Source organism: Ambystoma mexicanum, chromosome 5p (genome assembly GCF_040938575.1).
Source record: "Ambystoma mexicanum isolate Mex_15411 chromosome 5p, UKY_AmexF1_1, whole genome shotgun sequence".
NCBI lineage: Eukaryota > Metazoa > Chordata > Amphibia > Caudata > Ambystomatidae > Ambystoma > Ambystoma mexicanum.
This window is the reverse complement of record NC_090930.1, coordinates 995,204,717-995,223,298: the sequence shown is the minus strand read 5'-3', so window position 1 is coordinate 995,223,298 and position 18,582 is coordinate 995,204,717. Positions and strand designations below refer to the sequence as shown.

The 18,582-nt window shown below is 46.9% G+C and overlaps 1 protein-coding gene across 1 annotated transcript in view; it reads left to right on the top strand.

Annotated features, from left to right (window-relative positions):
- SSR1 (signal sequence receptor subunit 1) overlaps positions 1-18,582 on the top strand; it is a 297,485-nt gene that overhangs the window by 185,701 nt on the left and 93,202 nt on the right. The window contains exons 6-7 of the mRNA XM_069613473.1: positions 126-204; positions 18,164-18,257. Of these exons, the coding sequence (XP_069469574.1) occupies positions 126-204; positions 18,164-18,257 (173 nt within the window). The remainder of the gene's footprint in view (positions 1-125; positions 205-18,163; positions 18,258-18,582) is intronic.

Below are 18,582 nucleotides of genomic sequence, written 5' to 3'. Positions count from 1 at the left end.
GAATCATCATAAGCTGGATGAAACCAGGCTTGCTAATGATTACACATGAAATTAAGTTTTCCTATGAAGAATGGCTTTTATAAAGAATATGGCTCTTTCTAACGCATTTTTTATTTTTTGGTCAGGATCTTCTTGTATGTGTTCCTTGGAGGACTTGGCTTGCTTGTTGTTGTTGGCTTGCACCAACTTATGGAGTCTCGTAAGGTATGTTTTCTATTTCGGGTTTGGAGGAAACGTGATGGTTGCATCAAGGTATATGCCTCTTTACTGCCTTTTCAATGGTATTTATTTGTGATTTGTAAGACCCCCCACCCCCACAGTTGGCACTCTGATGCATTGTTTTTGGGAAAGGTGAGGGGGTTGAGGAATGAGAAATAAGGTGTTGCTGCACGCAATTTCTAAATTAGTAAAGACCCTCTTGGGATGGCCCACAGACACAACCTACACCATCGGGTGACTTCAACAGCTAGGGTGCTGGGGACATTAATATCTTACTGTTTGCATTTATAATACTCTTATAAGTTAGTAAAATGAAAAGGTTATTAGAACAAGAGACCACAAATATTCTTAAGCAGGCAAATACTTTTGGATCCCCCAAGAAGAGGCATTCAGTAAAACAGACTAACCCAAAGTCGATGGGCAAAAGTCTTATATAGAATGAAGCACTTCTGGTAGGTAAGTAGACATGTCTTTGCACAATGTTTTAGAAGTCTTTGAAGAATAGAAGAATCAAATGTAGGGCCACAAGCTGATTAGACTTTTGAGTAATAGAAGGTACAAGCAACTCTACAGTGAGAAGTACGTTCTCTCAGACTTAACAGTACCTTGGTATTGAAGAAAAAGTGCAGCAGAGGACTTCTGTTCCTGTGCAGCTATGCAGATCTCACTGTTCCTGGGCCTCAGTCGTGGGGACAAGAGGGAGGACATCTGGGGACTCCTGCACTGCAATGAGACGGTCGCTGCTCTCAACCGGCAATCTTCAAATCAGTGGCTGTTCAGTGTTTCTGCTCTTTGCATCTACCGCAAATAGCAACACTGCGGTTCCTGGCTGTCGAGATGTGTTAGGCAGAGTTTGTATGCAGTACCCTCTGGGACCACTACACACAACTATGACTACAGGTGTAAGCAAACCAACCTTTGGTATAAGTCTGTAGTACACAGTTTTGGTAGCGGAGCTGAGCAGCCAGGCTAATCTCAAGAGGGGGAATGTGAGCAGTAATGATGTTACACAGAGGTCTACAATCGCACATGTTCAAATAAACTCTTGGGTTCTTTGATAAATAATTATTTTATTTGTCAGTTATGAAACATTAATAAGGAGGCAATTGTATAACACACACACACTTCAATACTATTTCAGAATACTTTTCAAGAGGAGTAAAAGGCAAAGATTATTAGAACATGAAAGGTTACAATTATTCTTGGACAGTGCAAATACTTTGATTTCACCAGAAGAGTCAATTCAATAGGCTAGGCCAAAGTCAATGGGCTAAAGTCTTGGATAGGATAAAGCGGTTCTGGTAAGTAAACGGTAAAGTCTTGGCACAAGTTCTCAGAAGTAGTTTGTAAAAAAGAATCATATGTTGGGTCTCAAGCTGATTAGCCCTGCGAGTTGCAAAAGTTTCAAGCACTTCACTGTGAGAGGTGAGTACTCTCTCTCATTTGACAGTACCTTTCAATGAAGAAAAAGATGCAGCAGATGACTTATTTTCCTGGCAGTTCCGGCAGATCTTGCTGTTCCTGTTCCTCAGTCGTGGGGCAAGAGGAAGGACGTTGGGGGACTCCTTCATTAGGACTGGTCAAAAAGCTCGCAACTGGCAACCTTCAATTCCGGTGGCTGTAAGTAACGCACACAAGCTTGTGTCCCTCTCCCTGGTTATATGGTTTTCTGCACCACTCTGAAGAAGATGCAACCAGCTCCGAGATGGGTATCCAGGTGGCTTACGGGTCGAGTTGATTGGTCCCACCAACTCAAAGGGAGAAGTCGTCCTTGCAGGGCTTCTCTGTTGAGGTGAAATTGGCGATTCAGACCTGCAGCAGCGCTTCACCGGGCAAACCAACGGTCCAGGAGTTGCATCAGCCGTCCCCTTGAAGCTCGTCTTTGGTTCTTTCGTTCCAGTGGTCGACTCTGCCTTCCAAGCCAAGAGACTCGCCTTTTTATTCAGTTTTCTCCCATTAATTCCAGCCTAGCTGTCACTCACCCAGCAGGGTGGCTGTCCTTGCCGGACAGTTAGCCAGCCAATCACCAGAGTGCATTTGGGTCTCCTAGGAGACTAAGAACAGAGTATGACACCTCCCTTACTTCCTGACCACCCCAGACACTCTGGCACCAGAGGCGGTCTTCATTCCTGAAGCCCACCAAAGGTGAATGAACAAAGAGACCAAACCTGGTTTGGCGCGCAGAGACAACCTCTAGAAGGACCTTTCCACAAAAATGGCAAAAAAAGAAGACTGGGACTTGTTTTTACAGAGGGGGCTCAGACGCCATCTTGAAAAACATGGCTTCCGCGATTAAACGTTACCGGAGCTACAAATAGTTTGCGGTCAGGAAAAATCATGGTAGTTCGTTGTAAAATCACTGCCAACAGCCATTCTGAGAGGAAAGGGTAGCATTTGACTTCTACACAGGACTGTTAAAGACCTTGAGCAAGACGGTGCTCCTCCAGGACAGCAGCAGAAGTTGGTAGTCAGGGCTCCTTCCGGCAGGTCTCCAGTTTCATTGCAGGTCTCACAGCTGGATAGGAGTCTTGGCTCCTTCAGGTTTCTCCAGGACCTCTGAAGAGCTGGTGCAGGGGTCCCCTTCTTATCCTAAAAGCCAGGTAAGAGCAGCTGCCCTCACTAGCCAATGACAGAAGTAGCCCACACAGCCTTCCAGTGGTTCAGTCGGGACCAAGGTGGGAACACTCAAGCATATATGACTCAGACACACTGAAACCAGTTTGTGGATTGAGACCAGACAGTCCCAGCCCACATCCTGCCAGCAAACGCACAAAGCCCTCCAGTAGCCCACCAAAAGCTTCTCTCCCAGGCACTGTAAATCGGTACAAGGCTTTTCCTGGCCTTTCAGGCCAGCAAAAGGGCTAATGAACAAGATGGCCAAAGGACAGGCGAAAAACCATGTGGCGTGGCCATGTTTGGACACTAGCCACAGTTGGAAGCCAAACGCGGTAAAGCTCAAATGAGAAGTCACAAGGTGAGGAAAGGTCACTGCTGTCAACAGCTTATCCTTTAACCAGAAATCCTCTCGATTGTTAGTCTAGGGCAAAACAAAGTGCAACCTCTATGCTAACACCCCTTGTGTCCTCATCCTGCTTGATCTCTCTTCTGCCTTCGACACTGTCAACCATGCCATCCTGCTCAACCGTCTCTGTGATAACCTGGGTATAGCTGGTCAGGCTCTGACGTGGCTGACTTCTTTCCTCTCTGACCGACCCTCCCAGGTCCAGCTTGGGTCCTTCCTATCCACTATCGTTTTCTCTACCTGTGGTTTCCCCCAGGGGTCTAACCTCTCTCCCTGGCTGTTCAACCAATACCTGGCACTCCTTGCCCACTGCATCGCCACCCTCTGCCCCAACTTTCAATGCTATGCGGATGACACCGAGCTCATTTTCAGGCTACCCTCTGCCTACTCCTCTCCTTCCCTCATCTCTGACCGTCTGTTGTCCAGGAGTGGTGTGCCGCCAATGACCTCTGCCTTAATTCCAATAAGACTGAGATTCTCATCATCGGCACACCCGTTCCCTCATTTCCTGCTGCTTTCTGGCCAGCCTCTCTTGGTCCTCTTCCTACCTGCAAGGCCAAAACCTTGGTCATCTTCGACTCCACACACTCCTTCTCTCCTCACATCTCTGGCGTCTCCAAGAAATCACACTACCAACTGAAACTCCTCAGATGGATTCTGCCTTTACTCTCCTTCTCCCAGAAGCTCGCTGTCTCCAAAGCTCTTGTCCTCTCTAGGCTGGACTATTACAACAGCCTCTTTCTAAATCTGCCTGCTTCTACCCTCCGCAACTCATCCAGAACAGGACGGCAAGACTTGTCCTTGACCTCAAGCCCAGGGATCGTATCTCTTCAGGACTGAAATCTCTACATTGGCTCCCAGTGGCTGCGAGGATTAAGTTCAAAACCCTCTGCATCGTCCACAAGGCCTTCTGGGGCCTCAATACCTTCAACTCGCTCTTCCTAAATATCTTCCTTCTCGAGCTCTTTGCTCATCCGCCTCCAACTTCCTCCGGGTCAATCGCTTCTCCAACAAATGAGTTGATGGTAGGTCCCTTTCTTCGGCGGGTGCCTCCTTCTGGAACAGCCTCCCTTAAACTTGAGGAGAACCATCTCCGGTTCAGGAAGCACCTCAAAACCTTTCTTTGCTTCTGCTTTTTTTTCTCCTCCTCTCCCCTGCTGGCTTCCTGGCTGAAACTGAAACTGCACTGGTTACCTGGCCACCCTCTGATCTCAGGCCCAGGTGCCCTCCACCGCCAGTTGCACACCTGCACTGCCGTACTTGAGGACGGTTTGTATCCCTACAGTCCCACTACCAGCACTTGACACATGTTGTCTGCACTTGCCTGAACAAAGGGATTGTGCTCTCCCCACACATGACCCCCCCCATACCCTCCATCCCAGTGCAGAGGTAAGCACGGCTGCATGCAGCTGGGGGCTGGAGGGAGCCCAGCATGCACAGGGTGGTCAGTTGCCCACTCTGGAGGGGCCCTTACATGGTACAACAGCCTAGAAGGAGGCGATTGTAGGCTCCAGCCATATACAGCAATTCTAAGCCTTTGCAGAGGTGGTAATATTGGTGATAGTGGGTCCGTGGCCATCCATGGCCCACAGGGTGTTAAAGGAACTGCCTGCGTCCCATGCTTTCCCCAATTTGGCAGACCAGCTGTTGGGGAGAATTCTCAGAAATGTGTTAATTCCCTTCTACCTTAGAGACCCCCTTCTCTTTTTGCTGGACTCTAGGACTTTTTATGTCATGTAATTTTAATGTGATTCATTCTGTTTCTTTTGACTTTGGAGCCTGACAAACTCCACAGGCATCATCTTTACATTGACACAGAGCACCTTCAGTGCAGTGGCGCAGGGAAGTCTTAGTTTTCCCAAAGGTTTAAATACCTTCTCTTGGTGAAACTGTTTCCAAGAACAGTGAAGTGAAATTGACTACTTACATTTTGTAACTTTCTAGACCCAGCACACACTAACTTACCATAGGGTGCTGGAGGTGTTACTTCGTATCCCCCTTGTTTAGTTTCTCATGTAACATTTTTGTTACCTTTTCTACAATTCTGGTGGCAGTGGTGTACTTCTTACGACCATTGTGCTTTTTTTAAACCGCGGGCTGGCACTCATTTACTCTGCATGCCAAACCAGGTTTGGTCCCTTAGTTCGTTTTGTCTTTGGCAGGATTCACGAGAGAAGCCGGCCTCTGGCTCTGGTATGTCTGGCAGGGGGAGGAAGTGATGGAGGGGCTTCCCTTGGTTACAGGAAGGCACCCAAAGGTGATTGGCCAGCTGGCTGTCCGGCAAGGACAGCCACCCTGCTGTGTGATTGACAGCTAGGCTGGAATGAATGGGAGAAACCTGCTTAAAAGGCGGGGCTTTTTGGCTAGGAAGGTAGAGTTGACCACTAGACGAAGGAATTCGAATAAGAACTCGGAAGAGACGCCTACTGCAACTCCTGGACCATTGGTTTACCTGGTGAAGCCCTGCTGCTGTGCTGAAGCTCCGAATTCGCCTCGACTAGAGAAGCCCTGCAAGGACGACATCTCCTTTTTGAGTTGGTGGGACCAATCCACTCCAAGTAAGCCCGTCTGGACATCCTCTCGAAGCTGGTTGTGTTTGCACTGCTGCTGCTGGAAGGGAAGAACCAGGGAGAGGAATACCAGATCCTGTGTGTTGCTTTTAAGTCCAACCCGAGCGCTAGGAAGATCCTCCGGACTTCCTTGATGCAGGACTGACCAAGCCTCAGCCACCTCAACAGAGAACTGGACCCCAGAAGCAAAGAAAGTCTGAAGTGGTATCCGAGAACTGCAGTGTTGCCATTTTCTGCCAGACACGAGGAGCTGAAACACTGAAGAACCGCTGAATTGAAGTTTCTCTAGCATTGGATCTTTCATGGATTCAGATGCTTGATTATTCCCCGTCGTCCGACTGGGAATCCTCGGTGATTAATACATTTTTTTAATATACACACATTGCTACATAGAAATACATGAACATAGTCCACTATGGCCCATGAGCCATTCTATTGTGTAGTCCTTCCACCTCACTTTGGTCCTTTGACCCCAACCAATGAGGTGGCAGAGCTTAAGCTCCGCCCCCGGCAGCCATCTTCAGATTTTTCACCGCAGTCTAATTGACTCAGGGAATCCTCAAGCTCTGAGCTTTTTCAAATTTCTTCAATGTTCACAGTAGTTTATATTATACTCTACAACATTCCCCTGGCTAGGGGCTATCTCCAGTGGTTTTTGGGGCTCCAAAAAACTTTGGTTTGATCCTGAATTCGTGGAGTGAACTTTCTCTTCAGATGGCTGACCTTTAGACTACCAAGAAGCCTTCCCTATTCAGGGATTGCAGGAGGTGCAGGAGAAAGGTGGTTTACATAAAAGATCCCCATGATCACTGTATATACTGTCTTCATCCCCATGACATCCAGAAATGTCACATTTGCAAGTCTTTCAACTAAGACCCTACAAGACAGGCATAGAAGACTTCTGCATTTGGAAGCAAAGGGGCTTTCTTCAGACGAGGAATCTGCAAAGGCAGCCCCTGTTCACTCCAGCAAATCATCTGAGAAGCAAACTTCTAAAGGAAGGGCTTCTTCAGTGGAAAGGAGCTCCACTCCCACGAGCAAGAGGAAGCTGGAAATTATACCTTTCCTACCTCCCCTGGAGTCTACAAGCCATAAAATGAAGCATTCTATGGCAAAAACTACCTCCAAAGGTAAGGAGGAGTTTGCAAAAAACCGGCGGGGGTGGAGGGGGACAGTCGTCCACGGAGAGGCAGTCTATGAGCAGCAGTAAAGTTAGAGGCCCGTTGTCCACCGAGCCATCAACAACGCCCTCATCGACTACCACCACGCGACAACCCGCATCGTCCACGACGAAGTCCTTGTCAGTGAGTTTGTCATCCACTAAGCAATCATTGACGAAGGAAGCTCATCATTCGTCCACAAAGCACTCGTCCACGAGCTATTCGTCCATGAGATATTCGTCCACGAAGCACTCGACGGATAAGTTACCGTCCATGAAATCTTCCTCCACGCACTCGTCGACGGATAAAGGCAAGCCCCCGTCCACAAAATCAAAATCTTTGACCACGGCACCGCAAGCTTCTTTACCGACTGAAGAATTGGGGCCCAAAACGCCCCTCGCTGATGCCACTGTTACACCATCCAATGTAGACAGTCTTCCTGAGTCTATAGAAGCACCGCCTCAGTTTGTCGACGCTCTTGAACCACAGCGAACACAATTATATCCCTTAGGAGAAATGCCAGAACTACCTGACGTCCTCCTGCAGGAGTTTTCAGACAAGAGTTTTGAGGGACAGCATTGGCTTACACCTAAGGAACACAGCCCTCCTTGGCAACCTACTACAGAGGTGCCCTCTGATCCTTATGATCCTGTGCTCATGTTATCAATGCAAAGGATCATTGAGGAGTTCAACAGACTTCAAAATGAAAAAAGCAAGTCCGCTGTGCCGAGGGAACCTAACCTCACAGATTTTTCACCTTGACAAAGCACGCCAAGACATTCGCCTTCCAGGAGTAGGCCACAGAAAAGGGTGCGTTCACCTGAGCCACCGTGCAGGTCTAGGAGCAGGACACTCAGTGCTTCACCGACAAGGGTCCCTTCTCCAGCATCGTCACACAGGACAAGGTCTCCAAATAGAGATCTAACGATTGTACCATCCTCTGTTTCAGTCTCAGACTGGCAAGGAGGTCCTTTCAGAGAATTTTCTGAACCAGAAGAAGGCGAGATCACGCAAGAGCCGGATACTAGTGAATGGGACGGTTACATTGTCGAAAAGCCCAGAAAGAAAGATTCTCGGGATGGCTCTTCACCACCGGATGATCTAGTTTCCTTTCATACTACCATCGGCAAAGCCACAGAATTGTTTCAGTTACAGGTCACATCGGAGGAGAAGTCTGTGCTCTATGAGCACAGGGACAAACATAGGAGAACTGTTACTACCTAGTTTAGAGTTTTGTAGAAATCACTTGTAGGGTTCCAAGCTGTTACACTTGTGCAAAGCAAAGTTGAAATCCACTCTAACGAAAGTAGCCACTGCAAGTCTCAACTAAAGACACCGAGCTAAGTACCCAAAGTCTGAACAGTACCTCTGGTTTGAAGAAGAGTGGTCCAGCTGGATTCTGTCCTGTTGCAGCAATGCAGATCCTGGGTTCCTGAGCCTCAGTTGTGGGGACAAGAGGAAGGACGTCTGGAGGACTCCTACGGCAGCAATTTGGAGGGCGTCGGCAGCTACAGGCTCTTTGCGGATCAGCAGCACTTTGCTGTTTCAGCGTGCGGTAAACCGCAGATCTTGGATACCTGTTGGGCTTCCTTCACTCTGGTGAGGGGACTAGAGCTCTGGTCGTCCTGCTTCTGGAGTGTCCTTGGGAGACTCCTGGAGCTTCAGGCCGGATTGCAGACGTTGCACTTGACTAAGGATTTATCGACCCCTGGCACTCGGTTGCTGCAGCAGCAAAGAATTACAGCCATTTGGGGAAGAGGGTCCAGTGAAGTTTGTCTCTGGGTTATTTGGTCCCACTAACACAAGGGAAGTGGTCCCTTCCGGAGCTTCACTTGTCGATCTGAAAAAGTTTCAGCACAGCAGCAGGCTTCACCGTGCAATTCAAAGGTCCAGGAGGATGCAGCAAGCTTCGTTCGCGATTTCTTCATGGGATGTACTTCCCAGTGGTCGACTCCGCCTCTAGTCCCAAAACCCTCGCCTTTTAAGCAGGTTTCTCCAATTCATGCACAGTCTAGGCTGTCACTCAAACAGTGGGGTGGCTGTCCTGAAAGGGCAGCCAGCCACCAGTCAGGACTGGTTGCATTCATGTACTCCTAGAGAAAAAGGACAGAGGTTTCGGGAACCTCCCTCACTTCCTGCCCTTCCAGACACACTGGAGCCCGAGGCGGGTTTCAGGACTGATGCCAGACAAAGGCAATCTGAACAAAGGGCTCAAACCTGGCTTGGTGCATAGAATAAAACCCAAGAAAGACCTCACAAACAGAAAATGGCAGTCAAGGATTCGGTCTGCGGTAGAAAAGCACAATGGTTGGAAAATTAAACGACTGCTGCCAACCATTTAAAGTAGTGAGGGGTAACAAACATTTTTACTTGAGAATGTAGGATAAGGGTCTACTAGGTAAACCCATCCCCCGCCCCGAGCACTCCACATTAGATGGTGTGTGCTGGGCCTACTAAGAGAAGCAGTTAGTAAGATCAATTTCACCTTGCTATTCTTGAGAAAAGTTCACCCAAGAAAAGTTGTTTAAACTTAAAGCGAAATCCAAAGGACGTCCCAGTGACACTGCACTGAAGGTGCTCTGTGTCACCATACAAAAAGCAGATACCTATGGAGTTTGTGGGACTCCAAAAACAGTGAAAGCACCAATCCAAATCAGGGAAAAACACATGAGTGAGAAAAAGGTCCCACTCACTCAGGAGTTAAAATTAACAAGTCTTAAGTCCAGCAAAAGAGCTTAAGGTTTAAGGGAATTAGCACAGTAATGAAAATTCTCTCTAACAGATACATTACTCAACGTAATTGTATTTCAGGTGCTTGTATCTGCTTAGATCCAAATGCGCCCACAGTGTCCTCCCCTACTAGATTAGAAGGCGCATATGTTTTTTTCTGGGTTATTACTGTTTCTGCTCATCACATCTGTACTCCCTACACTTCATGCAACCTCATGCCGGAAACAAACAATCTGAGGTTCCTCATTGTGTGAAGGACCATGGTTACAGTACAGATTGCACTAGGTATAGTATTACTAACATGCCCTGTTGACCTCTCTTTTCGAGTTTCGAAAACAAATGGTGACTACCACTGAATGTCGGTTTTAGTCAAGATTGTATGCAGTACCCTTAGGGTGCACTACAACAACCCTGACCTCCTGGCAGTAGTAAACCAACCTTTGGTAGAAGTCTGTACTACACAGGTTTGCAGTGTGGACGAGTAGCCAGGCTTATCTGAAGAGGGGTCAATGTGAGCTGTAGGGGAGTTGCACATAGGTTCACTGTGACAAGTATTCAAGCAGACACTTGCACACAGGGTTTCTTTTTTTTTTTTAAACACAATTATGCATTTATATACCAGTCAGTTAAAGCCGCCTTCAGAAGGGAGCACTGTAAAACACCACACAAATATACTTCCAAATTATACACTCTTGTTCAGCATCAGTAAATACCCCTTTGGGATGACATACAGCAGAGACCTACACTCACAGGTGACTTCAATTGCTAGAGTGCTGTTGAATTTAATGTATTACTGTTGGCATTCAGATTTAGTTAAGAGCGAGCAAAAGGGGAAAGGATTATTAGAGCAAACAAGATAACACAAATATTTCGTAAGCGGGCAAATACTTACTTTCAGATCCCCCAATAATAGTCATTCAGTTAAAACAGGCTAAGCCAAAGTCACAAAGCAAGAGTATATGGGCTGAAGCACTTCTTTGAAGGTAAGTAGATGAGTATTTTCACAATGTTTCAGAAGTCTTTGAAGAAAAAGATTAATCATTGTAGGGCCACATGCTGTCAGACTTGTGAGTAGTAGAAGATGCAAGCAACTCTACAGCAAGAGGCAAGTTCTTAGACTTTGTACAGTACCTTTTAAATGAAGACAAGATGCAGCAGATGACTCCTGTTACTGTGCAGCTCTGCACAGATCTCACTGTTCCTGGGCCTCAGTCGTGGGGACAAGAGGACGTCGGGTGACTACTGCACTGGGACAGTCAAAACTTGCAAACTTCACTTTCAGTGGCTGTTCAGTGTTTCAGCTCCTCGCGTCTACCGCAAATGGCAACGCCGAGGTTGCTGGCTGTCTAGATGGACCTTCCTTGCTTCTTGGGTCTCTCACTCTGTTGAGGGGGCTCAGGCTCGGTCAGTCCTGCTTCTTGTGAGTCCAGAGGATCTTCCTGGAGCTCTTGGCCAACTTAAAAGCCATGCATACAAACTGGCGTTCCTCTCTCTGGCTCTTACGGTTTCCAGCAGCAACTCTGTAACACCCCTACATCTCACATTGACCCCTCTTGAGGTAAGCCTGGCTACTCGTCCACACTACCAACCTGTGTAGTACAGACTTATACCAAAGGTTGGCTTACTACTGCCAGGTCAGGGTTGTTGTGCACCCAAGGATACTGCATACAATCTTGCCTAACAGTCGGATTATGCAGAGCATGTGAATCTAAGCATGTACAAGCACCAGAAATAAGATTACGGTGAGGAATGTGTCCCATTGGCACAACACATTCAATGTGAGTGAGTAGCTAAAGTTCTTGCAGTGACGGGTACCAACCAACTCTTTCACAAGTACTATAAACACTTGTTATACATTTCAAGACGGAATCCTTTACCTATCCAGTCCTACCCTATTCCATTGCATGAGTTCACTCGTGCAGAAGAGGGACCCTAGTGGTCTAGGAGTCAGCTGTAGGCAGGCCAAGATAGTCAGATATGCGTTCAAACAAGTAAGTAGTTCACTTTAGAGTTAGTTGGGGTCCAGGGACCTCTGAGAAGACAGGACACAGTCACACGAAATATCCCAAAGCTACACAGGAATCACAAAGGCTTAATGTAAATAAACACCCCAGCCAACACAGAACCTTGGCACAGAAGAGTTGCAGCAAGAAGACCTCAGTATCTACAGCCAAAAACCTGGTTGATGAATTCCTTTATCATGAGGATTGAGGACAGGACACTGCAAGGGCTTTTGCAGCCGGGATCACAGGGAAGGCTCTAGGCAAGAGGTTCTTCGCATGGTCAACTCGGCATAGAAGAGGTTGCAGCGGGGGAGACTTCAGGATCTGCAGCGAAAAACCTGGCTGCTGAATTCCTTGTCATGAAGACTGAAGGGATCAACGAGGAAGGCTCCAGGCAAGACTTTGTGGCAGGATGCGGCTCTGGTTTTGGCGCCCTTGTCAGGAGCCAGAAGACTGCATATCGCTGATTGGATTTGCGTCGCTAATCTGGTCCAGCACTCTTGTGAGGGAACTTCAAGGACTGGGATCGCGTCTCTGGAGGTCCAGTAGGATGCCCACAAAGTTTTGGCAAGATTCAGAATTTGGAAGACTGTGCACAGCACAATGGCTCAAGTTCCCAGAGTATTGGGGTATTGCAGCCCCCGCAAGGTGTCAGCACGACGTGGGATGGCTCAAAATGCAGGTCTTTTTTAGTCTAGTGGATCTCACCAGACTGCGTTAGGCAATATTGTATGCAGTACCCTGTGGGAGACTGCACCAGCCTTGTCCTCTTGGCAGTTAATCCAACCTTTGGTATAAGCATGTACTACACAAGTTGGTAGAGTGACTGAGCAGCCAGGCTTATCACAAGAGGGGTCAATGTGAGCTGTAGTGTTGCAACATAGTTTCACTGTGACAAGTATCCAAATAAAAATGATACTCTGTTTGAATAAGCTTTCTTTAGAAGGTAGCAAATGTATAGGTCTTAAAATATACTTCAAAAATACACTCAGTTTCAGTAAATCAGTATCTAACCATTGGGGATGGCACACAGATACTTCCTACACCCTGAGATGACTTCAATAACTAGGACACTGTGGACATTGATATATCACTGGTACATTTAGAGCAATACCATAGTTTGTTGTCAAACGGAAACTAGAGGAAGAAACAATGGTTAACAAGTTTCTCCAACAGGTAAGTACTTTTTAAACCCCCCCAATGCAATGCAGATTAACCCTTTCCCAGCTACACCAGTTAAGAATGTGACTTTTTGGAGGGACAGAGCAAAACAGTCAGGTTCTTGAAGGTAAGTAGAAAGTCTTGCACAATGTTAGAGTATTTTGTTGCAAAATAAATCGCTGTTCGGCCACCAGCTGGAGAGGCTTGTGATTTGCTAAGTTGCAAGCAACTCTGCAAAAGCGAACGGATGCTAGTCTCAACTGAGAACTAGTAAGTTACACAACAAGAGGTAGGTACCCCTTGGTTTACAGTAGCTTAGGTCTGAGGAAATTGCTTCCAACTGGCTTCTGTTCCTGTTGTAGTATGGCAGATCCTTGTGTTCCTGGGCCTCAGTCGTGGGGAAAAGGGGGAGGACGTCTGGGGGACTCCTGCACTACAATTTGAAGGTCGGCAGCAGCAATGGGCAATCTTCAGATCAGCAGCACTTTGCAGTTTCAGCTTCTTGCGACTAGCACCACAGCGGTTCTCTGACACTTGGTGAACTTTCCTTGCTTCTGGGGTCCCGCACTCTGTTGTGGCTCAGGCTTGGTTAATCCTGCTTCATGGGTGTTGGGGAGAATTCTCATAAATGTACTAATTCCCTCTACCTTAGAGCCCTCCAGCTCTTTTGCTAAACTTTGGGGCTTTGAACTTTTTACATTTTGTTTGTTTTCTGTGTTTCTTTCTTTTTGTTAGTTTTAGACAACTCCATAGGCATCATCTTTTTATGTGTCACACAGTACCCTCCGTGCAGTGACACAGGGATGTCTTTTTAGACTTCCCAAAGGTTTAATACCTTCTCTGGGATAAACGGTTTCCCAGAAAATGTAAAGTGAAATTGACTTTACTAGTCTTTCCAAATTCCTAGACCCAGCACACATCATTTTACAATGGAGTGCTGGAGGGGTTACATAGTATCCCATGTGTCTAAATACTCATGTAGCGGTCAAATGCTACCCTTTCCTATTGAAACTATTGGAAAGGCTGGTGGCAGTGGTTTTACAATGAACTACCATGATTTTTCCCGACCACGAACACCGGTAGCTAAAAATCACGGGAGCCATGTTTTTCAAGATGGGCCCCGTAAGCCCCTTTGTTTAAACGGGTCCCGGTTTTCTTTTGTCGCTGTTTATTTTTGGAAAGCTCCTTCTAGTGTTTCTCTGTGTGCCAAACCATGTTTGGTCCCTATGTTCGTATGCCTTTGGCAGGCTTCAGGACTGAAGACCGCCTCTGGCGCCTAAGTGTCTGGGGTGGGCAGGAAGTGAGGGAGGTGCCCGATACTCTCTGTGCTTAGTCTCCTAGGAGATCCAAATGCACTCTGGTGTGATTGGCTGGCTGACGTTCCGGCAAGGACAGCCACCCTGCTGGGTTAGTGACAGCTAGGCTGGAATGAAAGGGAGAACTGTTTTAAAGGCAAGTCTCTTGGACTGGAAAGCAGAGTCGACCACTGGAACGAAAGAACTGAAGAAGAGCTGGAAGAGGACGGCTGCTGCAACTCCTGCATCGTTGGTTTGCCCGGTGAAGCCCTGCTGCAGTTCTGAATTGCCAAGTTCATCTCGACATAGATGCCCTTCAAGGACGACTCCTCTCTTTTGAGTTGGTGGGACCAATCAACTCGTAAGCCACCTAGATACCATTCTCAACGCTGGTTAGGATTAACCAGGGAGATGGACACCAGCTTGTGCGCTTGAATTACAGCTATTGGAACTGAAGTGACTCCATTTTATTTGCGTTGTCGGACGATGCAGGGCAGTGCAGAAGTCCTCCCTCTTGTCCTCACGACTGAGGCTCAGGAACAGGGAGATCTGCAGGAACTGCGCGGAACCAACGACTTCAGCTGCATTTGTTTCTTCATACTAAGGTACTGTGCCAACCCGATTGAGCGAACGCCACTCTCGCAGTGAAAGTTCGTGAAACTTTCCCAACTTGCATGCCTAATCAGCTTGTGACCAACATGATTCTTTTTCACCTAAACTACTTCTGAGAATTTTTGCAAAGACTTTACCGTTTGATTCCAGAACTGCTCTTTCATATCCAGTACACTAGCCCATTGACTTTGGCCTAGTAATTGAACCCTTCCGGTGAACAACCATTTGCACTGTCTAATAAGTACATGTGATCTATTCTACTGATCATATGCCTTTTGCTCACTTCTAAGTAACTGAAATGCCATTTGGCTCCTATTTCAGGGAAGCTCAAATTGTCTCAAACTAGTGTTTTGTAGTGTTTTGGTATATAATATTAAGTTGCCTCCTTCTAGTGAATGTTTTCTAAATGATTGTGTAATAGCTTAATGAGTGTTTTACCAAGAAACCTTGAGTAGAAGTGTCTACTTGAACCACTGTGATTGAAAGACCTCTGTGTAATAACTTGTACTGATCACATTCCTTGTTGTGATAAGCCTGGCTCAGCTCGCTACCACAAAACTGTAGTACAGACGTATAACCAAAGGTTGGTTTTTGCTTACACCTGTAGTCCTAATTGTATGTGGTGGTCCCAGGAGGTTCCGCCTAACAATGGTAGTCGGAGGATCTTCCTGGAGCTCGGCCTGACTTAATAATGATGCACTTAATTGTGGTGTTCCTCTCCCTGGCAATAGTTTCCTGTAGCAGCAATGGAAGTACAGCCAGCTTTGAGAGGATTTCCAGATGAGTTTGTCTTGGGGTCGATTGGTCCTACCAACACAAGGGATTCTCTAGTCGAGGCCAATTTGCAGCTTCAGCCCAGCAGCAGGGCTTCACCGGACAAACAACGGTCCAGGAGTTGCGTAAGGCGTCTCTTCCACATTCTTCTTCGGATTCCTTCGTCCAGTGGTCGACTCTACCTTCCAAGCCAAAAGCCTCACTTTTTATGCAGGTTTCTCCCATTCATCCCAGCCTAGCTGTCAATCACACAGCAAGGTGGCTGTCGCCTAAGGACAGCCAGCCAATCACCTTTGGGTGCATTCCTGTAACCAAGGGGATTAAGCACAGGGAGTTTCGGGCACCTCCCTCACTTCCTGCCCCTGCCAGACACTCTGAAGCCAGAGACAGGCTTCACTCGGGAATCCCACCAAAGACTAAACAAACAAAGGGACCAAACCTGGCTTGGCGCGCAGAGTAAATCTCAGGAAGGACCTTTCCACAAAGAAATGGTGAAAAAAGACCAGCCCCATTTTGACAAAAGGGGCACCCAAGGGTGCTTTACTGCAGCTGGGAACGCAGCCTGTGGTAAAACACACCACGGTAGTTAAAAGTAAACCACTGCCACCAGCCATTAATCGTGGAAAGGGTAACATAAAAATGTTACATGAGAAACTAGACAAAGTAACCCCTCCAGCACCCCATTGTAAGATGGTGTGTGCTGGGTCTAGAAAATTACAAATGTCAGTAAAGTCAATTTCCCTTTACTGTTCTTGGAAACAGTAGTTATCCAAGAGAAAGGTATTTAAACCTTTGGGAAATCTGAAAGACTTCCCTGTGCCACTGCACTGAAGGTTTTGTATGCCACAATGTAAAAGATGATGCCTATGGAGTTTGTCAGACTCCACAACCAAACGAAACACAGAAAAAATACATGAGAGAGTGGAGGAAAAAGGGGTCTTGCGCTCTCCAGGTTAAAAATGAAAGTAAGTCCTCCAAATCCAGAAAATATGCTCGGGGTCTCTAAGGTAGAGAGGAATTAGCACATTTCTGAGAATTCTCCCTAACAGGCAGCACAAAGGGCAGCCCTGTAAAAATAAAAAGGTGTATATACCAAAAGTTGTCAAAAGGAATCAAATTAAAGACACTATGGAGACTCTTAAAAATGACACCCATGAAGAGTGAAAGGATCTGTGAGTGTGGGAAAAGGTTCCCACTCACTGAGATATAAGGAAGTATAATCTTACCAGGCCAGCAAAATGTTCTGGGGTTCTCACAAGTGAAGTAGAATTGGCTCTAAAGTTAAAATCTAACCTTTCGAGCCAATGGTATCGGTTACGCTCAAGGTGGTCCTGCTGGTGGCGCTCACCTGTGCGTGCAGAATCGTTGAGCTGCAGACGCTGTTGAACCCTTCACCGCCTTCCACGACGACAAGGTCATCTTGTGCATACTCATTCAGATTTCTTGCCCAAGGTGGTCTCACTGGTCCACTTGAACCAGGAAAATCGCCTGTATTCTAACCTTATTCAGAGGCAGAAAGGGCCCTGAATTCCCTGGATTTGAGGAGAGTGCTCAAGTTCCACCGCCCCCCCCCCCCCCCACTCCCCCAACACCCCGGACAAGATCCATCCGGTAGTCTGAAGCGCTGTCTCATGTTTGGGGGAGCGGGGACGCTTGCCACCCAGGCCTCCAAGACCTCCATCGCCCATTGGATGGTGCAGGCCATTTCAGAGGCTTTTATGGCCCTAGATAAGAAGGTGCACGCATGATTCATGCACCCGCCGTCTGTGCCAAGGTACGGCAGTCTCCTTTCAGAGGTATGCTTCTGGGGAGTCATTAGCAAGGCGGCTACGTGGGCCACTCTGTCCGTTTTCTGTAAGCACTATTCTCTAGACACTAGTTACAGGCGGGATGGTAAGTTTGGTCAGGCGGTTCTGGAGAACCTTGTTTTGCTTCTTCCCAAGCATGAGGCAGATTATCACAGCTCCGCCCATTTGTCTTGTTCAGTGGATTCGCCCACAAGGATGGAGGAAAGGGGCGGGACATAAGTAATTGGTTACTCACCGTAGTAACTAGAGTACTCCTAGTTCTTAGTCCCCTTTCCTCCATACGTCCCACCTACCTTCCCCCACTAGTATGCCAGGGGCTAAAATTGTCAGCATGGCCAGGTATTCAAGCGTCCGATATGTAAAAAGGGGACTGAGGTGAAGCCCCAGAGGGAAGGGTTTCGGGGAGCGTTCCCACTCGCGGTACTATAAATTTAAAGGGATGGCTCACATTTTCACTGCCAAAGGTTAGGTACAGTCCTCGTTGGGCATCCCCACAAGGATGGAGGAAAAGGGACGAAGGACTGAGTACTCTAGTCACTACGGTGAGTAACTTTAATTTTTTATATCACTTTAGTGTCATTGCTACAAAAAAAACATGTGGTTCAGGCCTCTATTAAGAGTTGAAGCCCTGTATCCCAAGTGTGAGTATTCACAAGTCCAACAATTGGTGGACTTCTGTAAAATTCCCTAATAGTAAAATGGTGTGCAAATTAGAAAAAAAACAGGGCGTTCATTTTTTCTGTAAAACTATTTAATGCATTTAGTAATTGTTTATTTTACATCTCGGGAATCTTTTTTTCTCTTTACAGAGAAAGAGACCAGTACAAAAGGTAGAGATGGGTACATCAAGCCAAAACGATGTGGACATGAGCTGGATTCCTCAGGAAACCTTAAATCAAATCAGTAAGTACTTCTCAGAGGGACAGAAACCTTTAATATTCATCAGCCATATTGCTTGCTGGAAATCCATGGGTTTTCACGTTTTCCCACTAACGAAAATAACCAGCTCTGAGCCATAGTTATTTACAGTTTATATAATGGTGTCTTGCATCAAACTTAATTTCAGTGGTCATCCTCTGCAGAAAGTGTAATGCGCAGTTGTGTGTTTGCTACTTTCCTTGCTGTTTTGTACTACTTTCCGATTTTCTTTCAACGTATAACATTCCTTGTCCAATTTTAGACTTGACCTAAATGCTGCTGTGTGCTTTCAGAATTTTGGCGTGTGTAT